Source organism: Erpetoichthys calabaricus, chromosome 9 (genome assembly GCF_900747795.2).
Source record: "Erpetoichthys calabaricus chromosome 9, fErpCal1.3, whole genome shotgun sequence".
Classification (NCBI taxonomy): Eukaryota; Metazoa; Chordata; class Cladistia; order Polypteriformes; family Polypteridae; genus Erpetoichthys; species Erpetoichthys calabaricus.
Genome location: NC_041402.2, coordinates 194,227,479 through 194,252,647, shown reverse-complemented (window position 1 = coordinate 194,252,647; position 25,169 = coordinate 194,227,479). Strand labels below are relative to the sequence as shown.

At 46.3% G+C, this 25,169-nt stretch overlaps 1 protein-coding gene across 1 annotated transcript; it reads right to left on the bottom strand.

The window, feature by feature from the left end:
• On the bottom strand, nt 1-20,236 carry wdr31 (WD repeat domain 31). The gene is made up of 11 exons (XM_051932316.1): nt 20,168-20,236; nt 17,716-17,772; nt 15,220-15,343; nt 14,711-14,836; nt 13,367-13,441; nt 13,142-13,286; nt 11,632-11,732; nt 10,297-10,364; nt 8,328-8,469; nt 2,206-2,368; nt 1-1,793 (listed from the first exon to the last, which is right to left on the bottom strand). The coding sequence occupies exons 3-11, from the start codon at nt 15,268-15,270 to the stop codon at nt 1,633-1,635; spliced, it is 1,032 nt and encodes a 343-aa protein (XP_051788276.1). The 5' UTR covers nt 15,271-15,343; nt 17,716-17,772; nt 20,168-20,236; the 3' UTR covers nt 1-1,632.
• Between the last annotated feature and the right edge of the window lie 4,933 nt (nt 20,237-25,169).

Genomic DNA, 25,169 nt, shown 5'->3' with positions numbered 1-25,169 from the left:
TGGCAGTCACATGTCATTTTATTATGAAATCAGTCAATAAATTAAATTCAGTGTTTTACAGATTTGTTTTCATTCTCTACAAAGCAGAATTAACAAGTGAATGTGGATGGGGGGGGGCAATAGACCAACACATACGACACTAGGGGGCACCCCTTACTGCATTACTAGACTGGCACCATCCTAACCCGTAACCTGAACTTGAATTAACGGTGACATGACCCTGTGTTAAGGTGCCACACTGATCCACCCTCCTTGCCACTCTGAAGGCTGGGAATCCATTCATTCTAAGCAGGCTCTTAATCAGATTCCATTGGCACAATGGCGGCATTTCTTACAGTGGCCTGTCTCTGACTGCAGAGGGCGCTCATGTGGTGATCCTTGCCGTTTACACTTTCCTTCCACTTGAAACACAACCTTCAAAAATGTCATTCACTGTGTCACATCTGGTTGATAATGTCAGAGTAGCACCTGCACGCCCCTGAGTGGTACAACATAAAATGCTGCACACAGAGTTCACAAAGAGTCACATGCAGCGCCAGGGGCATTTTGTGACACTGGAGAATTCCTAAGTGCCTTACGTTGATGCTTGCCATGAAAGGCACTATATAAAAACAGAAGTTGATTATCTTATTGAGTCAAAGAACTGGCATGAGATGAAGAAGCTAAAACCCAGCACCATAAAGTGCATTGACAGTTAAGAGAAGGCTTACAGCTGCATCACAAGGTGGCACCACTGTCTTTATGCCACATAGGTCCTCAAGCTGGCCTTCAGCAAGTAAGGGGGGGGGGGGGGCATCTGAGTCTATCTAAGGTCAATTTCACCCGACAATGGGCAAAGTCATAATGGCACCCTTAAGGTGCCATGTGGCAGTGCCAAGCTCTGAGCTGCTAAATCTTTCATTTTGGGCCAAAGAGGGCATGAAATAGCCCAACTATTTTTAATTAAGGGTTAATTGATATACATTAGACTGTGGGGGGCTTCAATACGGGCAGAACATAAAATTCTGAAATGAAGGAGGGCATCCTAGTGGCAAGTTCAAAACAGGGCACACATGCACCTCCTCATTCACTTGGGGAGTCACCCGTTTGGCTCATCTGCACATCTATGGGGATGCAGACATAGGGACAAGATGCCAGCCTCATGTAGATGATAAGTGGGCATGGGATGCTGCTGTCGTGCCCACATGGATTGTATTACTGTACCTCACGGTCTGTGAATGGCTTCATGACACTTCACCACGTCTGCCCGTTAAGATGCCAGTGCATATTTTGGGACCAAAATTAAATAGAATCTTTATTTTATAAAGAGAGCCTTTCACCATTAAGGTACATAAGAATCAAATTTAAATCGATGTGCCGCCCAGCTCATGAGCCTCCTCTGTCAATAGGGTGCCCTAAAGAGAATGAGCCAGTGTGCCAGCCAAGGTAAGCCTCTAGTAGAAGGAGTGGGTCACTGCTGATGACTAGGATATGTGACAAATGACATGAGGGTTGATTTGTGCCAAAGTCCAGTGTTAAATAACAAAAAAGCAGACAACAACATCACAGACCTGAGTTTGAGCCAAACTTGCCCAAAAGGTGCCACATGAGCACTGGCAAGGAGTTGTGGAGGATCCCCTACAGAAGGCCCAATCAGAATCTTGCTGCCTCTCTGAGCTCGAGACCCCCGCAGCTGGTCAGCTTCAGCAAGTGGATCCCGGTGTTGAAACTGGCACACAGGAGACTGGTGGTGTCACAGGCAGCGATGGAGGAGAGTGGTCCGGCGCCATCCAGGCACAAGGTGACCAGGCAGGCTGCAAAAAGATGCCAAACATACTGTCACCAAACTTTGTTATATAGCGGCTCACAGGCTTGTCAAATGATGCCAAGTACCCCCTGCCTGGCTGCACATTCCAGGTTTTGTGGCACAAGCCAACCTCTTACCAAAAATGAAGGTCTTCAAACTCCTTCTGCCGCTTGGCATGTCAACCCCCTCCCCAGTGTGGCACCTCTCCATGATGACCCAAAACTGCCAGGCAGCAGCAGCCTACAATGGGGAGTGGGTGGGTGGGCACAAGCCAGTGATTGAACATCACCAGCCTTTTCAGGAGTGTGTGGCACTCGGACCTCTACTGAAGTATTTAGGCCCTTTTCAGGTGTGTAGGCCACAGGCCCCCTTTTGAAGGTCTGTAGTCCTGACTGCCCAGTGGGCGCACACCGACATACCTGCAGAGTCCCGATTCCAGATCTTCACAGAGCAGTCGTGTGATGAGGTGGCGACCAGAGGAGACGCCGCGGTGGAGGTCGGCAGGAAGAGACCACAGGCTGTGCTCTGCAGGTGACCCCGGTACTCGCACACCTTCTTGCTGGTTTGCCTCAGGTCCCAGAGCTGAAATGAAAATCCCGTCATTAGGAGGGGATATGGAGGGCAGCACATTGTGCCACACACGGGATGGCAGCCTCCTCTGTAAGCACTACCAGCTGATCTCAAAGATGCTGAAAGGCACTATATAAAGGCAGCTTGTGTTCACTGGGAATGGCGCTATATCCGTACTGAGTACAGGTAAAGGGCTGCCACCTCGAAATGTACTGTAGAATGAGGAGCTGCGTTTGTAAAATGCTAGGGAGCAGAGTTCAATAGGAAAGGCGCTATATAAAACTATAAACTGACTGACTGGAGGACCCTGGATCTTTGAGGGGGCGCACCAGCATGAAAGGCGCTATATCAAGGCTGTTTGCTTTGGAATGGCGCTCACGGTGAAAGGCACTACATACGTACCGAGTACAGGTTGTCACACAAGTGCGCATGGGAGGAAGCTAAAGGGTCCCAATGAGAGTAATTCCATGCCAGACCAGGGGGTGGCACAGTACACTAACTCTCTTTCTCACTTCTCTGTAGACCAGTTATGGGAAATTCAGCCTGGCCCTGATGATGTCACTTCCGATTCCGGTCAACCCCCGCGCTAATGACGTAACTTCCGGGTTTGGCCTCATCGATATCGCTTCTGGTTCGGGTCCTGCAGATGACATCACTTCCTCTCGTCCCCTTTAAAGCTGCCATCTTGGTGCCAACAAGCTCAGTTGAAGACTCAAACTTGTACCAATCTGTACTTAAAAGTCTACCCATTGCAGCCAAGAACAATATACGGGTGGCTGTCCCAAACCCGCTTTTTTTAGTGTGGCTTTTGTCATGCTTATGACAAGGTACAGCGCTTCCTCCATGAAGCGTTGCCTAAATGTGATGCCTCGGAGCAGCGGTGTCTCTCAAAGACACTACATAAAACTGCTGCTTGAGAATTAAATCCACTAGGAAATGAGCCACCGTGGCTTCAAGGTCAGCATGCTGGATCTGGGAGGCAATGTGGCTCCATGAAAGGCGCTATAAAAAACTGCTCCTGGGTCTACCTTGGAACTGTGCTCATTATAACAAAAGGACTGACTATGGGCTTCACACCCTGAAAGGCACTATATAAACCTGCTTGTATATCTGTTTTAGGATGGTGTTCACGGTGAAAGGCGCTATATTAGTGCTGAGCACCGGTGATGAGCTCCCACCTTGACATTCACTACAGAATGATGAGCTGCGTTTGTAAAGTGCTATGGAGCAGAGATCACTAAGAAAGGCGCTATAAAGAAGTATAAACTGACTGACTGGAAGACCCTGGATCTTTAAGGCCGAGCACCACTGTGAAAGGCGCTATATCATGGCTGGTGGTGCATTTGCTGTGAGAAAGCGTTCATTTGGAAAGGCGCTATATCCGTACTGAGTACAGGTGACGTGCTCCCACCTTGAACTGTACTGCAGAGTGGCAAGCTGCATTTGTAAAGCACCTTGGAGCACAGTTTACTATGCAAGGTGCTATATCAAGGCTGATTGCTTTGGAATGGTGCCCACGGTGAAAGGCACTATATTAGATAGATAGATAGATAGATAGATAGATAGATAGATAGATAGATAGCATAGTTGGCAGGATTAGACAGACAGACAGACAGACAGACAGACAGACAGATAGATAGATAGATAGATAGATAGATAGATAGATAGATAGATAGATAGATAGATAGATAGATAGATAGATAGATAGATGTGAAAGGCACTATATGATAGATAGATAGATAGATAGATAGATAGATAGATAGATAGATAGATAGATAGATAGATAGACAGATAGATAGATAGATAGATAGAGTGAAAGGCACTATATGATAGATAGATAGATAGATAGATAGATAGATAGATAGATAGATAGATAGATAGATAGATAGATAGATAGATAGATAGATAGATAGCGTAGTTGGCAGGATTAGACAGACAGACAGACAGACAGACAGATAGATAGATAGATAGATAGATAGATAGATAGATAGATAGATAGATAGATAGATACTTTATTAAATCCAAAGGGGAAATTCCCATACTCCAGCAGCAGCATACTGATAAAGAAAATATTAAATTAAAGAGTGATAACAATGCAGGTATACAGACAGACAGTAACTTTGTATAATGTTAACTTTTTCCCCCCCCCCCCCCCCGGGTGGAACTATTAAATGAGCGACTATGGCAACAAGGTCAGCATGGTGTGTCTGGGAGGCAATGTGGCCCCCATGAAAGGCGCTATATAAAACTGCTCCTGGGTCTACCTTGGAACTGTGCTCTTTATAAAAAAGGGACGGACTGTGGGCTTGACACTCTGAAAGGCACTATATAAACTTGCTTGTATATCTGTTTTAGGACGGTGTTCACGGTGAAAGGCGCTATATCAGTATTTCCACCATGAAATACACAAAGCGATTAAGTGTATCTGTAAAGCGCTTTGCAGCAGGCTTCACTTTGAAAGGCGCTATATAAAGCTACTGCTTTGCAACTGTACCCCAAACTCTGCAGCTGTGAGGAAATGTGCCACCGTATTGCTCCACCAAGAAAGGCGCTAAATAGAAGTTCCGCACTGTTCGCCAGTCTCGTCCTGTGCCACCCAACCCAGCAGAATACGTAACCCGATCTCCGCCTCGCTTGGCCCGCCTGACCGCTTTTCTTGAAGGGCCTTTTGTGAGGCGCTCCGCTACTTTCAATCAGTGCCTCGCGGTGTCACGTAACAACCCGTAATTACAGATCATCGGGTGACAGTTTAGGACTCGGAAAGCGGAGCCGACATTAAAGTGTCAGGCCATTTCCTTGACGACAGCGTTAAACACCGCAGCGCCGAGCGATTAGCCCGCAGGTGCAAACCGATCTGGAGGTCGGACAAAGAGCGGGGCGGGCAGGCGGCCGAGCGCACAAAGCCAAAACAAACCGCAGCGCGCTTGGCGGACAAACAATGCGGCCGAGCTGGAATTTAATGCCGGCAGACAGATGAGAAGCAGCGAGCTCATTGTGGGGGAGTCTGAGGGGCACTCGCACTCCAATAAAGGGCACCCTGGCACCAGCACAAGACTTGCGAGAAACACAGAGAAGGCAGAGGGGTTGGCTTTTAAACAGCCAATCAGAGAGCCTCTAACCCACAACTCACTCCCTGGCCCCTTTAAATATTTTCCGGTCACATTCAATACCCCACATCCTCCAAACCCCCAGAGATATTCTGATAACTTATTGAGGGCGAATGGTGACACGTAAAGCGCCAATCACTGCCCAGACCGTCACCATCTGAAATTGGCTTTGTGTAGCGCCCTCTGCTGGTCACTGATATTAAAGACTCTACGTAACAAGAACAGGGGACAACTAAAACAAAAGTGGCCTGCCATCCCAGAGAAGACGTTAACAAGCAAGTATGGGCAAAACGTGTGGGCACGTCAAGCTTGGGGTCAAGCAACACACCAAGAATCAGGGTGCCACTGGAGCCATAAAAATAACCCAAAATGCCACTTCACACCAGTAAACATAATTAGACAGTAGTGGGCAGTAGAAGGTGCCAACCTGATGCTTGGCTCAGGATTTTAGGATTGCATGACCTTTTCTGGACAAGTAGAATGGCATAGCAGTTGGCACTACTGATGCCCTCCAGATCCATTGTTCTGGGATCAAATCCCATACCTTGCCATCTGCATGCTCTGCACCACCAACCACAGACACCCTAAGATGTTCAGGTTAGGCTAATTGTCCGTTAAAAATTGGTCCAGTGTCTTTTTGTGTGTGTCCTGTCCTGAACTGTTCCCTGTTGCCAGGTTAGGCACTGCCCTCATCCTGAACTGGATTAAACCGGCTTGAGAAAATCAAAAACCTCTCTTAATGTTTCTATTGTATGGAAACAGAGCCTGTCCTGCTAGCAGTGAGAGCAAGACAGGAGCAGACAGAGGGCAGAATGCCAGTCAGTTGTAGGGCACCCACGGAGTCACATGGATTCCGTTAAGAACTGGCAGTTAAGCAGATACGTGGGGCTTTGGCAAGAGCTGGGAGAACACAGAGAAAACAACTGGACACGGAAAGAACATTCAAAGCCAAACACAGGTCCCCGGGGCTGAGCTGCAGCTCTAACTGCTGTGGCACCGTGCCGTCTTTGACATCCATTGTCGTGAACCTGCCTCAGTTAAATCACTGTAGGTTGGTGGTCAGCGTGAAAGGCACTATATAAACCACTAAAGGAGTGAGCTGCCTTATACCACACAGGTAAAGCACTGTGCGAGGGAATTCATGACGCCTCACAAAATTAAGACTCAGCTATTGTTTAGATTTTGAGCCTAAAGAAATGATTGATGCCCATCCCTGTGCCCTCCAAACACCCTCCCAAGCACTTGGCGACACATTGCACTTACAGAAATGATGGGTGTCCAAACCCTCACTCCCTCCCTGTGTCCATCCCATGCCATCCTAAGCTTTTCTTCTTTATTTTCACTTAAGGAGACGTTTGATGCCAATCTCTGTGCTCTCCCAACACACTCCCAAGCACTTGGCAGCACATTGCACTTAAAGAAAAGATGGATACCCAAACCCTCATTTCTTTCTTGTGCCAATCCCATGCCATCTTGAGCTCTTCATTTAAAGACACAATTTATTTCCATCCCTTATGCCTTCCCAAGTAGTCGGCAGCATATTAAACTTAACAAAATGATGGGTGCCCACCCCTCATTCCCACCCTGTGCCCACCCCTCATTCCCACCCTGTGCCCACACCTCATGCCATCCTGAACTCTTCATGGCACATTTCATTTAAAGAGAAGATTGATGCCCAACCCTGTACCCACTCCATGCCACCCTCAGCTCATAGCAGCAGATTTCACTTTAAGAGATGATCGATATCTAACTCCTTGCCAACCCCTTACTATCCTGAGCATTTGCCACCAAAACTTTCTTAAAAGAAATGATGGATGCCCAACTCTTGTTCCCACTCCATAGTATCCTGAACACTTACCAGAATATTTCACTTACACAGAGGATTGATGTCTGAACCCTCATGCCCACCCCATGCCATCCTCAGCTCTTGGTAGTACATCTCACTTAATGATATGATTGCTGCTCAACCCCATGCCCATCCTGTGCCATTCCCACCACTTGACAGAACACTGAACGTAAGAAGAGATGCTCGATGTCAGACCCACATGCCCACCCCATGTGCTCCTGAGTGCCTACCAGCACGTTTCACTTAAAGAAATGATTGCTTCCCAACCCCTGTGCCTACTTCATGCCATCCTAAGCATTTGATAGCACGTTACTTAAAGAAATGATGGAAGTCCAACTTCTGTTCCCACCCCATGCCACCCGGTGAACACCCTTTGCCATCCTGAGTGCTTCTGGAACATTAAAACAAGAACTGTGATGAGAGCAGCCCATCTGGCCCAGCAGTCCCGCCAGTCCAATTCACTTCAATTCTCCAAACTAATATCAAGTATCAAGTTGAGATTTGAGGGTCCCTAAAGTCCTGCTGCCCACCACACTACTTGGCCACTGATGGTTCTTTGCCTGGAGACATTTTCCTAACGTGTTAAAATTTGTCCTTAACAAGTGTCCATCAGAGCCCCCAGCTCTTGTTGAAGTCGTTTTAAAGTCCTAGCTGCGGTCCCCTGTCCCCATTGCGTTCATCATCTGACACCCTTCAGTCCTGTCACCTCTTCATCCCCGTCTGGCTCAGCTCCTCCTGTCACTCCTCTTTGTTCTGCTCCAATACCAAGCAGTGCTGCTCTGTCTTTATATGGAGACCCCAGTTGAGTCCTCGCCCGGGTGTCCGATTTGCTTGGCTGCACATTTCACTCTTCTACCTTAAATGCTCCTTACATGATCTGCGCAGCCCCCTGGCAGATCGAACAAACTAACAGACTGGCATCTGTGCTGCCTGCGAGACCACAGGGGTGGGAAAAGAAAATACCCAGGAGAATTAAAAAGTGCCAAGGGTGCCAGCGGCCCCCCACACTCGTGCTTACCGTGGCCTCACAGCCTTCTCCACCAAAGCCATTGCTGCTGGTCAGGCAGTAGCGGCCATCTTGACTGGCATCACAGTGGACTTGGATGTACTGCTTCGGTGGGAGCGTCTGTACCACCTGCAGGCCTCGGCTGTCCCACACCCTGCAATGCAAGAGGAAGGCTCAATGAGCAGAGGCCACACTTCTGAATGACCAGTGGGCTGACACTCACGGCCCCCGCCGATAATAATAAATATTAAGAGCACATTTTATTTATATAGCGCCTTTCCCGTGATTAAATGCAGTATGCCCAGCACTAACAAACACTAACAAACAGCAGGGCAGAGTAACAGTGCCCCTATGTGTCCACTGTAACTGGTCATGAGAAGCTGCTGAAGGTTCATCTGCCTGACGTGGTGACCACAGGACCCAGGGTTACCAGGAGCAGGACGGGCATGAGGCCAGCAGACACCATAAATCCATTTTTCACAATTTATATTCATAGGGAGCCGAAGTTTAGCCTGGCAGTTTTTGGGCGCAAGGCAGAATCCAACCCTGCATGGGAGGTCAAGTCATCACAGGGTGGCCTTACACATTCACTCACACCGGGCCACACTGGGCAACTTTGGAGCCACCAAATATCCTAAAGCTGAGATGCAGGAGAAGACCTGACAAGAACATGAGGAGAACATGCAGGTTCTACAAGGAGAGAGACCAGGCCAGGACTCAGACCAAGCAAGAACATGAGGAGAACATGCAAAGTCTACACAAATCGTGGCCGACCTGGCCATGACTCAGAACATGAGGAATGCATGCAAGATTTATGCAGATGGTGGCTGGTCAGGACTCAGTCTGCACAAGAACATGAGGAGAACATGCAGATTCTACCCACACAGTGACCTGAATGGGACTCAGACTGCACAAGAACATGAGGGGTCATGCAAGTTCTACAGAGATGGCTACCAGGCTGGGACTTCAACCCTACAAGAACATAAGGAGAACATGCAGATTCTACACATACAGTGATCTGGCTAGTGCTCAGACCATGCAAGAGCATGAGGAGAACATGAAGTCTATCTAGATGGTGACCTGGATGGGACTAAGACCATGAAAAACCATGTGGAGAGCACAGACGTTTTATACAAATGGTGGCTGGTCAGGGCTCAGACTGCACAAGAACATGAGGGGGCGTGAAAGTTCTGCATAGATGGCTATGAGGATGGGACTTCGCCCATTGCAAGAACATGAGGAGATAATGCAAATTCTACAAAGATCATGGCTGACCTGGCCAGGACTCAGAACATGAAGAGTGCCTGCAAGTTTTGCACAGATGGTGCCTGGTCAGGGCTCAGACCATGCAAGAACACGAGGAGAACATCTAAAAACTCTATACAAACAGTGATCTGGCTAGGGCTCAGACTGCACAAGAACTTAAGGAGACTGTGCAGGCTCTATGTAGATGGTGACCTGGTCAGGAGTAAGACCATGAACAAATATGTGGGGGACATAGATGTTTTACACAAAAGGTGGCTGGTCAGGGCTCAGACTGCACAAGAACATGAGGAGAAGATGCAGGTTCTACCCATACAGTGATCTGGCTGGGACTCAGACTACACAAGAACGTGAGGGGGCATGCAAGTTCTGCAGAGATGGCTACCAGGCCGGGACTCCAACCCTACAAGAACATGAGGAGAACATACCAAGTTCTACACAGACAGTGACCTGGGCAGGACTCAGATGAAGACTCCTGGGCATATGAGGCCCCTGCACTCACCATCAGGTTTCCGCACTGCTAATAATAAGTAATATAAGGAACCAGTGGACACAGAGGACATGTGCCAGGCAGTGACAGTGAAGGCGCCATGTAGGCATTATTAGAGACAACAGCTTGGGTGAATGGCTGGGCTACTCTTTTTGAACTTTAAAGCAGTGGGAACATCTATAGGCATGGACCCCCACCACCATGCCACATGGCACTCAGGGCACCTACCGGATTATTTTATCTTCAGATGTCTGAACGACGCAGGCGCTTCCGGGGATCCAGCTGAGGTGCGTCACCTGCCAAGGAAGGGCAAAGATCAGAGTTATTTCAAGGTTTACACCCAAACATGTACTAAATAACTCAAATGAAAGCGGGCAGCGTCTGATCAACGGTCCTCATGATGTTTGCTGAATTTGTGAAGTACCAGCACTGATAAATGGACCAGGATGACCACGGCCTGCACAATGGAATGCACTAAACATGATGAATGCCCATTCTTTCTGAGGGTGGCATGGTCATCAGTACCACTGCATCACAAACCCAGTGCCCTCGGTTTGAATCCTGTGTCCAGTTGGTATCTGTGTGGCATCTGTGTGTTCCCCCCATGTCTCAGTGGGCTTTTCTCTGGTTTCTCAAAGACATGCAACTCAGGTTGTAAGGAGATTCCAAACCAATCCTGTATGGGAGTGTGAATGGACCGGTGCCCGTCCCGAAACCCAATTCTATTAAACTTTATCTTCTGTAATGAGTTTGAACCCAAAGCAGTTACTGAAGTCACACATCAACTCAAGCTGCTTACTGCTTTGTGCCCCGTGCTGCCCTGATAGACTTTTGTCCCCCATTAGGTGGTTTAGAACGTTAGACCATAACACAGGTATTTGGTCACTTAGACAGTCAGTGTGACGCTTCCTGGTGTCATAATGTGCCCCACCACACGGTGGGGCCAAATCTTAGGAAGTCCAGTATGCTCAACCCATACTGGAGGAAGCATGTGAACTGCCCTCCTTGTAGACCCAATAAGGTGCCCACTCTAAGGATGGCACCATGGGGAAAAAGGAGCCCATTAAGGGGGTGGCAGCATTGTTGGCTGTACCCTGAGTGTAAAGCCCATGCCACCTATAGCAAGTGTGGGCACTGCCAAGGATGTTAAAGTCTGGAGGGTCCATGCCGAATGAGACTGGGGTCCACTATGGGGCAATATGGAATTCAAGCCTCAAGAATTCTTATCAATCAGTGGATCTTTAATAAATGTTATTTATATAGCGCCTTTCCCATACTCAAGGCGCTTAAATTATATAGCGCCCCCCCAAAGGTTCTGCACTTAAGGGGTGGGGCTGTTGAGTCACACACACACCTTGCCAGTCAAACTGCTGGATAAATGGATGGCACAGATGTACCTGGATGAGCAAGTCACTTACTGTACTTGCCTGGCAGACACAGGGGTCCAGCAGTCATGTGACATGAATACCCCCCAGCTTTCGAATTTACCAGAAGACCACCAGTCACTTAACGTAAACTAAGTGGCCAAAACCCTGAGCTGTGAGCTCCACTAAGAGTTCTTACCAGATTTCGGGATATGGTGGCCTTGTTCAGACATCCTCCAGTCTCCGTGTCCCACAGACACACAGAATTGTCCCGGGAGCCGGTGCAGAGTGAGGACCCATCTGGAAAAGAGAGCACAGTGGGGACATCAAGGGGGAATGTGAGGACATCCATGGGAAAACAAAGGGCACACAGGGCCATATACGGGCACCAATGCACCACCAGCTAAACATGACAAACCAAGAGCCTCCCGTAGCCATCTGGCATTCATAAGGGGACATGAAAGTCCTCGAGTCACCTCACGCCACGTCAGGGTCCACTAGGAGAGCTGCAGCCGGCGGGCAACAGGAAGGCTTCCTATGTATGGAACTCCACTTTACAGCAGGGAGAGCCAGCGGAAGGCAAAGTACGAGAGCGCCATCTGCTGGGCAGAACTGCTAATGACAGGGACATCAGCATGAAGAAGTTCAACACCAGCTGTTAGCACGCGGCACTGCCACCCAAATACCCGTGAGCTTCATCAACATGAAACTGCCATCTTTAGGAGCAGAGCGCTCCACCTGGGTCAAAGCTGGAGTCTGCCATAGCAGACATGCCAAAAGACCAAAGGGACACGAAAAATGAGGAAGAGCCATCTGTGGGTGAAGAACAAAAGCCAAGGAGCCTGACATGACAGGGGAGAACACAAGGGGATAGGATCTGAGGATAAGAGCAGCACCCGGGTCACACGTTCAGGCTGGTGTGTGAGACGTACAGCGAGGCGCAGCACTGAGTGACGCTAGGACCACTCCTTGGGAAATCAAACTGGAACTGCCAGCCACTTCTGTGCTATGGGGGCACACTGCTGGGACAGGTATGGCAGGCAATGGGCAAAAGTCTCTGCTGCTCCCTGGCACTTGATCCAAAAAGCTAACATAGTGAGGTGGGCTAAGCGGGCCACAGCCCACATCAGACAGAGGCTGGCAACACCTGGGCAAGGCAGCATTGAGCAGTCGGCAAAGAAGAAAATGGCATGAGAAAGGCACTATATAAAAGAAGCCGTGTTTTATATATTTAGTAATACAAATCGGGGCTTAGTTTGAAAGGCGCTATATGAAATAAAATAAAGGCATATTAGATTTAAAAACTGCTCCAAACATGTGGCATGTTTGTTATGAAAGGCACTACGTGAAGAATGATTAATTAAAGATGTGTAATTGATTAATTTAATTATGTGATAGATAGATAGATAGATAGATAGATAGATAGATAGATAGATAGATAGATAGATAGATAGATAGATAGATAGATAGATAGATAGATAGATAGATAGATAGATAGATAGAGTGAAAGTGAAATGTCACTTGCACTCCCAGTTCTCTTGAGACCTGAGCTGCCAGATGCCATCACAAATGCTATGGCAGTCCTGGGGTGCGGGTTCACCTGGCAGGACTTCATATTCTCGCTCTCTCTCTCTCATCACCCTGATACAATCTATGCCCATACTCAGCCTTACCCCTTTCAGCTTTTGTGCCACAAGAGGTGGCCTTACCTGGACTGACTGCCAGGCCGTTCACTACGAGGTCATGGCCCACAAACTCCTGGGCTGGCCGGCTGCTATCCTGCAGATTCCACATCAGCGCTCTTTTATCACGGGATGCGCTGAACAGTCTTGAGGAGCCATAGACACACGCCACCTGTGATAAAACAGAGCCATGCTCTTAGAGAAGTGACACATCATAACATGCTGCCCAAGTTATCCGCTGCCATACTGTACCTTCGTGACATCACGATCATGGCCTAGAAGTCTCTGCTTTACGCTGCCAGCTCGCCAATCATACACCACAACAGCCTGGTAGAGAAAAGAAGAAAAGCCAGTCAGACATGACACAGGACACTGGACAGGTCACATCAGGGACATCAGGTGACAAGAGGGGCAGTGATTTGGGGGAAGGAGGCGGGGAGCTCTGCCCAGTGTCATGCCAACAGTGGAGTGGCTGAGAATGAAGGAAACAGACATCCTTGAGTTACCAGTCAGAGTTCTGATCTGAACCTCATTGAATGTCTGTGGCAAAACTGCTGCCCATTGTTGCCCAAACAGCCTGGCATATCAAGATCCATCACGTTGTGCAAAATGAACAGAGACTGAGGAACAAAGACCACCGGTGGTGAGAGCTGAAAGGGGTCAACCAACACAGGGGGATAAAAATCACAAAGTGTCCATAAGGAAACACTAAAGGTGATGTTCTGACAGTGCATTGGAGTATTAAAGGGGTACACAAATAAATGTGAAAGGCACTATATAACAGATAGATAGATAGATAGATAGATAGATAGATAGATAGATAGATAGATAGATAGATAGATAGATAGATAGGAAAGGCACTATATAACAGATAGATAGATAGATAGATAGATAGATAGATAGATAGATAGATAGATAGATAGATAGATAGATAGATAGATAGATAGGAAAGGCACTATATAACAGATAGATAGATAGATAGATAGATAGATAGATAGATAGATAGATAGATAGATAGATAGATAGATAGGAAAGGCACTATATAACAGATAGATAGATAGATAGATAGATAGATAGATAGATAGATAGATAGATAGATAGATAGATAGATAGATAGGAAAGGCACTATATAACAGATAGACAGATAGATAGATAGATAGATAGATAGATAGATAGATAGATAGATAGATAGATAGATAGATAGATAGATAGGAAAGGCACTATATAACTGATAGATAGATAGATAGATAGATAGATAGATAGATAGATAGATAGATAGATAGATAGATAGATAGATAGATGTGAAAGGCGCTATATAATTGATTCAAGGAGCTTTGTTTGTTTTTATTGGCCAGAGGGTTTCACAGTTTTTTCTCTTCTCTGCTTTGTGATATTTATGGGCTTTTTGAATTTTGAAAGCCTTATCCCCACTTTGGGCCTGTACTGTTTGGAAAGCCTGGTTTTTGCGTTTGGGGCCAGGCAGCCGGTGGGTGAGGCCCAGCTGGTAAATCTAGACCAGACATTTTTTTTTCAATCATTTTTACAGGGGGGCGCTTTGATCAAAAGACACTGCCTGCTGATGCCACTGTCACTTACCTTGTCCCTGCCACCCGATAGACAGAGGTCAGAGTTGACAGTAGTGATGGCGGTGACAGTGTCTTCATGCGCACGCCCAAACTGCACAAAGCCAGGCCCCGGGTGGGGGTCTTCGGTTTTTGACACCTTTCTGATAATGAGAATTAGAAATGTCCAGTGTTGTTACTTGCCAACCAAAAGATCGTTTGTACAACATAAAGTGCCTAATACTTTTGTGTCCAACCATCTATTTCATGAAGTGCAGAGTTTAATGGTACCACAGCCTACCTGGGCAGAAAGAGGAAACCCCACCTGTAGGGGGCAGCAGCCCACAGGAAGGACCCATTGCAGCCCTAAAGTGAACCACTGACCCACCAAACACTATAAAGAATAGAGGAGTATCCAAGCCAAAAGGACCCAAACATTTGCTGCATTGCATTAATTTTCATAATCCTCCATAATAAAGACCCTCCATATCACATGTTAACATGATGGGGCCCCAAATCATATTGAGACCCCCCCCCCCCAACTTGCCTGTATAAGGATGCGCTGCGCCTGCCTTTGCTCTGCAGTTTCCCCATGCTGAGGACGGGGGGAGGTCCCGGAACAAATCACAAGTGGACACGCATCTCATCACGGAGTGGGACCCTCGATCTGAAAGACAGAACGACATCAGGAGAATCCGAGTCAGAACGGAGGAGAGACGTCTGCCACCGTCCGCTGCATGATGTTAGGCCGCTTTAGGCCTCACTGCCTGTCCTCGGCGTCCCCTTTCAGGAGGCTTAGGGCCTAATCAGCTTTACAGATGGAGATCAACGGCAGCAGGACACGGCCACCTGTGCAATGGGGACTTGACCAGCAAGTGGCAGCAGCGCAGCAGGAGTTGGCACCATTGAGTCGGACTTTGGGCGCCAGACTGGCTGAATGTTTTCTCTTCTTTGACAGATTTCTCCTATCTTTAATATCATTTATTGTATGCATAAGCTTGTGGAGTTTTTAGTGTCTTGGGTGGTCTTGTTTTGTTTCAGCCTGATTTGCCACAGCTGGAGATTATTTTCATTTTCAGGTTTATTGTCATTTTTGAATTATTTTTTATATTTGCATGTCATTTCCATTAGACTTGCTTATTTTTGATTATTTGTAGTCTATGCAGCTTGTACATGCTCTGTGGGTGTAGAACCCCCCCCCCCCCCCCCCCACGAGGAGACGAGACCATTGTGACATCACCACCCTGAGACCGCCCCCTTGGCCATTTAACACCAGACTAGCGGAGCTCAGCAGTGCTGACTGAAGTAGAAGGACTGGATTGGTGGGGATTACCGATTGGTTGGTTTAGTGATGATTTGGCTCCGCCTGATGGACTTCTGCATTTGTCTCGTTTTTGTATTTGTGTGGATGTCTACTGTTGTGTCAAGTCAGTGGAGGAGGAAATGCAAACAAAAGATCAGACATACGTGGAAAACTGGGAATCAAACCAAACCAAACAACACCAACGTGACCTCAAAGAGACAACAAAGTTTGATTCACGCGAGTGAATCCGCAATCTCGGACACCACTTGGACTGCAGAGGTGGCTTTGAAATTAGATGGAAAGATTCAGTCGTCAGATTAGAGCAGGGGTGTCCAACTCCGGTCCTGGAGGGCCATCCAGGCTGCAGGTTTTCATTCTAACCATCTTGTTAATTAGTGAGCCGCTTTTGCTGCTGATTCACTTGTTTGGCCTTCGTTTTAATTGACGTGTCTCGGACCCCCTTAGTTGTTTCTTTTTCCTTAATAAGCAGCCAAACAATAATTTATTTTCAGGTGAGCTGGTCATGTGGCAGCTCGTTTTGGGTCTCATTATTGTTTGGCTGATCATTAAGGAAAAAGAAACAACTAAGGGGGTCAGAGACACGTCAATTAAAACGAAGGTCAATCAAGTGAATCAGCAGCAAAAGCAGCTCACTAATTAACAAGATGGTTAGAATGAAAACCTGCAGCCTGGATGGCCCTCCAGGACCGGAGTTGGACACCCTTGGATTAGACGGACCAGCACAGACCTTACTGTCGAGTGAGCAGTAGGGGGTGGCCAGCTGCCTGTGTTTGGATGATATGGCCTTACAATGGGACCCCCCACCGTAACCCCAAACTCCCCCCACCCCCCTACCACCAAACCACCCCATCAGGTTAATTTTCTCCATTGATGTTGCTGACTGATTTTTTAAATTTTCCTCTCCTCCGTTGTCCGGAGCTCTTCATTCCTGGGCTGATATCGGTGGGCTCAGATTATCTAAAATTAGTTTTAGATCTTTATGCGCAAACAGAATGAGTAACTTGTATGGTTTGTATTGGCACTTCACCTGTGAACTTGTCACAGCACTCCACACCTGCCCTGAGTGAAAGGCGCTATACAACAACAAACTGAACTAAAGTGTTGTGGGTGTGACTTTGGGAAGACACGCCCTTAGCAACCAATTGGCCAGCAACGGCAACATTCTCATCAAATGGTGGTGTCCACGGAAAACAAAATGGAGTCACGAAAACATATATAAAAATATATCCATCCATCCATTATACAACCCGCTATATCCTAACAACAGGGTCACAGGGGTCTGCTGGAGCCAATCCCAGCCAGCACAGGGTGCAAGGCAGGAAACAAACCCCGGGCAGGGCGCCAGCCCACCACAGGGCACACACACACACCAAGCACACACCAGGGACAATTTAGAATCGCCAATGCACCTAACCTGCATGTCATTGGACTGTAGGAGGAAACCCACACAGACACGGGGAGAACATGCACACTCCATGCAGGGAGGACCTGGGAAGCGAACCTAACTGCGAGCAACCAGTTCTACCTACTGCGCCACTGTGCCACCCTAAAAAAAAAAAATATATAGATATATATATATATATATATATAGAGTATATATGTAAAGTGAATGGGAATTAATTTTGTTCCTGAATGATGAAAAAATTAAAACAGCAATACACTGAGACTCTGAGCCCCCAGAAGCATCAATTCGGCATTTGGCCTCAGGCTCTCACCTCCATCGTGGTCCTCCTTCAAATCGAGTATCTCTGGTGCTGCAGACTGGGCCCAACCTGAAAAAAAAAAAAAAACAAAGGAGACAAACCTTTAGGGTGGGGCACAGTAGATAAAAACACAACTAAAAAAGAAGACACACTGGCACAGCTGTGCCCACCTGTCTGCTCACTTGACCCACTACTTGGGCCAGCTGGCACACGGCCACTCATATCATGGAGTCAGGTAAAGCCCATGCCACGTTACGACGACCATCCCAGTGATTTTCTGTTGTGACCTTCATTTCCATAATCTTAGCCAATCAGAGGGAGCCGGTGGTCCCGTGAAGACCTAAACAACTACTGAGACCAACTAGTCTGCGATTGGCTACAATCAAACTTAAACAGGTCTGACTTGGTCTGTGGTCAGAGGGGGCGGGCTCTTTGCATGTGACAGCAGAGAACCAATGAACAGTCGGCCAGCAGTACAATGCACAGAATGTGGTGATGAGGACGCCAAAACGCACCACAGCCATTAACCCTTCGTGCAGCCCCCCCAGTTGGATGTGGGCCTGACAAACAGAAGAGAAACTCGTCGGTCTGAGGTTTCGTACTTAAGTAAAGACCATAATAGAATGGAGAAAAAGAAATAAAGGGCAGAGATTGGCTGCAGCCATTAACCCTTCACACAGCGCTGGCTCCATCTGGCAGTACGCCATTGGCTATCAGAAAAAGGGGAGGAGCACGACTGCCCTGGGAGATCGGCAATCGCTCGGTAGTCGTGACGTGGGCTCTGTGACAAGAATGTGACTGTTGGTCAATTCAGTTTGAACTCGTGCTTGTTATCTTGAGAGCTACACAAGTCCACCTGACTGACTGAAACTCTCACCATTGGACCCCCTCATCTCCTGCTCTTAATGGACAGCTAACCTGACTGACTCACTGACTGACTAACTGACTGACACACCAACTGATCATTAATTGATGGACATATTGACTGATTTATGTATGGACAATATGACCCTGTGCCCCACAGCTATGAAGTCAGTGAAGTCACTCAGCACCATAACTGTCATCAGGATAAACCGAGCGAAAATAAAGAATGGGGATTAGGACAAAAAATCTTGGGTAAGAATCAACATTCTTAAAAATCTGGAAAGCAACACATATGTGAACATGGAAAAGAAAGTAACAACTGTTTACATAAACCTGTCAGATAGATAGAAAGGCAAAATATAATAGATAGATAGATAGATAGATAGATAGATAGATAGATAGATAGATAGATAGATAGATAGATAGATAGATAGATAGGCACTATATATTAGATAGATCTGAGAGGCTATGAACATGTTTTTTGCGGTAAGAATTGACGTCAGCAGCGCCACCCATGCATCACCTGTTGAAGGACACGCCCGCTTTAAGCACAATTTCTAAATTTGCATAAAGCCACGCCCCAAAGAGCCACCTCATCTAATTTTTGCACCCTTGTCTCTGAGATGAAAACACCCGAGCACGTTTTCAGTTGTGTTTGGATGCGTCGTCCAGCTTAAGTATCTGTATGCGTAATAACTGGCGCAATTTGCATATTCCAGTGTCGATTATTTCTAATTTTATTTAACCAAATGATGGATTTGCATCATGACGCGCTCCCTTTTCAGGGAAAGCCCGCTAATTTAGAGAGAAACTGCTGGCAGGTAAAGCGGGAAGGGGCGGGGTGAGACATTGTGTGGGTTACATGTCAAATCTTTTCCATATTATGTCAAAATTACCAGAAAAAGAAATACATATTACAATTGTACAGTATTCCAATGAACGTGTGCATTATTTAAATATATGAAATAAATTAATTAGGCAATATACATAAAATGTATGAACCATTAAAATAATTCAACCAGCGAGCGTATCCCAGAAATTTTGGACTCACAGGCAGATCCCGCACCATCCCTTAGCTGACTTAGGGAAGCTTCAGCCGGAAATGGTAACTTAAAGAGCCCTCGGGATAACAACGTATGGAGAGGGTTAAACGCGCGTCTGCCTCCTTCTTCATACTGTACCTAGGAGCACACGGCGCACGCAGCAGCGCTGTGCACGTTTATCGCTAATCGCTAATAGAACATCGAATCGAGTCCTCCCGTGGCGCTGATCACCCTAGGGACCCCCTTTCTATGCCATGCATTCCTGCTCGTTATTACGGAAAGTAAGTCAAATCAGAAAACATGAAAACCTAACAAAGAACACATCGCGCCGGGCCGTTAATCCCCGCCTCCCGCCGCGCTCCTTCGTTTACAGCTCCGCGAGCGAACACCAAGAAGCAAGACCACCCCAGAGGTTGGGCAGCCGCTTGTTTTTTTTAGCGGAATGAAAGAGTCGGGGGGCATAAGGCTAGCATCTACTGCTATTCTGCTGGCCACAGTGTGTGCAATGAAAAGAACAAAACTACATCTAGAACAATAACAAGCCACATTTTACACACCGAGCCATTGCTCCTGTCCATTTCCTTGGCGACGCTTTTCTTGTAACTAGGGATGTGTGCCCACGTGACCTGCCCGACGAGTCACGTGAGAGCTGCTGGGCTGCCCTGTGCCCGCCTTTCAACATTCTGAATTTCGTTATTCATTACGTACGGCGTGCGATGAAGTGTCGTCCTGGATCGCCACTCAGATTACGCAAAAAAATTTGAAGGAATAAGAAATACTGTACTAAGAAAGAAAAGCAAATGTGACTAAACAGAATTAAAGATAAATAAAATAAGATATAATACTAAATATACACTACTATCTATCTATAAATCATGTATGTTATATACGTGTCTATATATATATATATATATATATATATAGGCGGCACGGTGGCGCAGTGGGTAGCGCTGCTGCCTCGCAGTTGGGAGACCTGGGGACCTGGGTTCGCTTCTCGGGTCCTCTCTGCGTGGAGTTTGCATGTTCTCCCCGTGTCTGCGTGGGTTTCCTCCGGGCGCTCCAGTTTCCTCCCACAGTCCAAAGACATGCAGGTTAGGTGGATTGGCGATTCTAAATTGGCCCTAGTGTGTGCTTGGTGTGTTTGTGTGTGTCCTGCGGTGGGTTGGCACCCTGCCCGGGATTGGTTCCTGCCTTGTGCCCTGTGTTGGCTGGGATTGACTCCAGCAGACCCCCGTGACCCTGTGTTCGGATTCAGCGGGTTGGAAAATGGATGGATGGATATATATATATAGTAATAGCATTGTCACTCTAGTGATGGGTGGGTTCTGGTTAGGTGATTGACAGCTGAGTATTCTCAACTGTGCTGAGCTCTGCATTCCAGGAACCCCTGCAACTTTCTCGTTATGCCTTTCAAGTGTGAGAAGGCTCGAGAGGGCATTTGGAGACTCACATGGAATTATAAATACAGCCTTGCAGATGATAATGGGGGTAACCAGGAAAACGGGACATGACACGAGATGCTAGACAATGATTGGGATCGCCTGTCTAGTGAAGTGACTTGTTAATTTTACAGGGCATTTGCGAGTTTGATTCTGCTGGAAGACTGTCGTTATTTGTTGTGGAATAAGGTGCGAAAGGACACGATGGGTGTAACAGAGCAAGATGCAGAGGAGGAAGAGAAGAAAAAAGTTGATTCACTGTGGCAAACCCCTAACGGGAGCAACCGAAAGAAAAAGAAGAAGAAGGAATAAACGCGCCCGTTATTGGGGTTAACTTCCATCCAGTGTGTGTCTTGATTTTTCCATCTCAGTGCTTGTTACTATATATATATATATATATTATATAAAAAAAATTTGGGTCGAGACGTGATCATCTCGGGGAGACACTTTGAAGTCCCACGAGACTTCTTGCACGTCACGCCCTACTTACAAACAATTTCTCGGAGACACTTTAACGTCCCACGAGACAAGGAAGTGAAACAAAAGCACAGCTGCTGTATAGGCTTTTAATTAAGATGGGTTCCCAAACCCGTCTTAATTCTTTGGATTTTTGTTTCTCATTGGCTGAGCTTTCAAAGTATTCTGGATGGAGGTCTTGTTGACCATTCTTCATACCAAATGTCTGCAGTTCAGTTCAATTTGATGGACAGCCTGCTTTAAATCATCCCATAGATTTTCGATGAGATTCAAGTCAGGGGACTGTGACTGCCATTCCAGAACATTTGTAGATTTCCAGCTGTGTTTTGGGTCATTGTCTTGTTGGAATATCCAACCCCTGTGTAACTTCAACTTTGTGACTGATGCTTGAACATTATCCTGAAGAATTTGTTGATATTGGGTTGAATTCATCCGACCCTTGACTTTAACAAGAGCCCCAGTCCCTGAACTGGCCACACAGCCCCACAGCATGATGGAACCTCCACCAAATTTGACAGTAGGTAGCAGGTGTTTTTCTTGGAATGTGGTGTTCTTCTTCTGCCATGCAAAGCATTTTGTTCTGACCAAATAACTCAATTTGTGTCTCATCAGTCCAAAGCACTTTGTTCCAAAATGAATCTGGCTTGTCTAAATGAGCATTGGCATACAACAAGCGACTCTGTTTGTGGCGTGAGTGCAGAAAGGGCTTCTTTCTCGTCACCCTGCTATACAGATGTTCTTTGTGCAAATTGTGCTGAATTGTAGAACAATGTACAGATACACCATCTGCAGCAAGATGTTCTTGCAGGTCTTTGGAGGTGATCTGTGGGTTGTCTGTCACCATTCTCACAATCCTGCTCATATGCCGCTCCTGTATTTTTCTTGGCCTGCCAGACCTGCTGGGTTTAATAGCAACTGTGCCTGTGGCCTTCCATTTCCTGATTCCATTCCTTACAGTTGAAACTGACAGTTTAAACCTCTGAGATGGCTTTTTGTAGCCTTCCCCTAAACCAGGAGACTCAACAATCTTTGTTTTCAGATCTTTGGAGAGTTGCTTTGAGGATCCCATGCTGTCACTCTTCAGAGGAGAGTCAAAGGGAAGGAAGCACAACTTGGAATTGACCATCTTAAATCCCTTTATATCTCATGATGGACACACCTGACTATGAAGGCTTAACGAGCTCATCACACCAACCAATCAGCATTGAGCAGTGACAGGCATTCAGATCAGCACAATGACAAGGGGACCCACATTTGTGCACAGCCAATTTTTCACATTTGATTTCATTTCATACAACTCAATACTGTGCCACTAAAAATCTTTGTTCAGAAAACCCTGCAGTGCTCAGATGTTCCTAAATGAAAGACATACCACTGTTATCTTTATTGTTGAAAGGAGAGTCAATTATTACGCAGGCTAAGAGGGGGTCCCAAACTTTTTCAAAAGACTGTATATATATATATATATATATATATATATATATATATATATTTGCAGCTGGAGATCCACGAAGGGAGAAAAAATGAATCACGTATCATAAAGTAGTTTTTATTCCTCAGCTTTCAACCCCTATATATTGCCTTTGATTCTTGTAAGTCTAAGCATTATCCTCTGATGGAGACTTACAAGAATCAAAGGCAATATATAGGGGTTGAAAGCTGAGGAATAAAAACTACTTTATGATACGTGATTCATTTTTTCTCCCTTCGTGGATCTCCAGCTGCAAATATGCAAACCGTATCACAGACCTTCTCTTCCATATATATATATATATATATATATATATATATATATATATATATATACGTATATATATATATATATATATTCACGGCATTCGTAGTCTGAATCACAATCTGATTGTATGGGTGGTTACCTACCAGGTAACGCTTGTGGTTGGTCAGCAAGTTGGCTAACATCCGCCACGGTGCCCTCAGTTATATATAGATATATATATATATATATCTATATATATATATATAGAGAGAGAGAGTATATATATATATATATATATATATATATATGTACTGTATATATATAGTGGACCACCAAGGGGGCATACCTGCCACCCTAACCAACAAAGACAAGCAGACAAAAGTTCAAGTCCAGCACACACATTTATTCCCATGGGGTAGCCTTTTCCTTCTGCTCGCCACTACACAGCACAGTACACAAGCAGGACAACACAGTCCTTTCTTTCTTTCTTTCTTTCTTTCTTTCTTTCTTTCTTTCTTTCTTTCTTTCTTTCTTTCTTTCTCTGCCACCTCCACTCCTCTCCCAGAAGGCTTTGTCCACCTCCTCCTGGCTCAGCCTCTCCAGATGGATTGAGGCGGCCCCTTTTTTAGTGCGCCCACAAGAGCTCCAGTCACTCCCAGTCCTTCTTCTGGCAGCACTTCCAGGTGTGGCAGAAGGGCTACAGCCCCGGGCTCAGGAACGGTCCAGGCGCCCCCTGGTGGTGGCCACGGGCCTCAGCGGGGTTGAGCTTCTAAGTTTCCACGCTTTGAGCCAGGGGGGTTTGCTCTCTAGTGTTCCAGGGGAGGTATTGCCTGAATATGCCCTCTCTCCTGGTCCTTCCATTACAGGGGCACCCCAGCTGGGCAAGGGCCGCAGCTGTCTGCCATATATATATATATATATATATATATATATTCACGGCATTCGAAGTCTGTGTCACAATCTGATAGTGTGGGTGGTTACCTACCAGGTAACGCTTTGTGGTTGGCCAGCAATCTGCTAACATCCACCACGGTGCCCTCAGTTTGTGAAGAGCAGATCATAGAATGGTTGAAATAGTTTACTGTCAAATAAATGCAAAGAGTACACGACACATGTTTCGCCCTCATTCTGGGCTCATCAGGTGTACACACTCCACTGCACTCCCTCTCGGGAATCGAACCTCGGACGTCAGCATCAGAGGCGATGCCCCTAACGTTGCGCCACGGCGTGTGGTTTGTTTATTTGACAGCATGTAGATCGGGGTAATTACATTCACGGCATTCGTAGTCTGTGTCACAATCTGATTGTATGGGTGGTTACCTACCAGGTATATATATATATATATATATATATATATATATATATATATATATTTACAGTATATGGAAAATAATACGGCAGGAGTGTGATCAAACAAGACTACTTTAACACATGATACACAAATGTTTTACCCTCTTAAAAATTCTGGTTCTGTATGGCACTTTTCTGGGTTGTGTGCTTCCTCATACAACTATTGCTTGACAAAGAACCTTTTAATTCTGGGACTGGCTCCTTGTCATTTTTCTGCAGAGACAGAAGAAGCAACTTGCTGTTGGATTTTCTTCAATTTTTGAGAAATCCAAAAAAGTACAGCAGTGAAGTTATGGTGAGTGGCATTTTCTGGTGCTGTTCATTGTGGAAAACAGAGCTCCGGTATTTTTCCTCCTGTATTGATAATGTTAGAGTACTGATTGGCTAGACAGAGGGGCCGAGCTGGGGAAGATTTGCAGCAGGTTAGGGTGATAAAGATGGAAATAAGCGAGGAGAGTGTGTTGAGCAGATGGAAAGAGTACTTTGAGAGGTTGTTGAATGAAGAGAATGAGAGAGAAGAGGTTGGATGATGTGGAGATAGTGAATCAGGAAGTGCAAGGGACTAGCAAGGAGGAA

Excerpts from the sequence above, each read along its gene's own strand:
- wdr31 (XM_051932316.1), bottom strand. The coding sequence starts at position 15,270 with ATGGGGAAACTGCAGAGCAAAGGCAGGCGCAGCGCATCCTTATACAGG. Across the intron at positions 13,442-14,710 it reads TATCGGGTGGCAGGGACAAG|GCTGTTGTGGTGTATGATTG; the intron begins GTAAGTGACAGT and ends TTTCTCTACCAG. Across the intron at positions 1,794-2,205 it reads CTGGAATCGGGACTCTGCAG|CCTGCCTGGTCACCTTGTGC; the intron begins GTATGTCGGTGT and ends ATCTTTTTGCAG.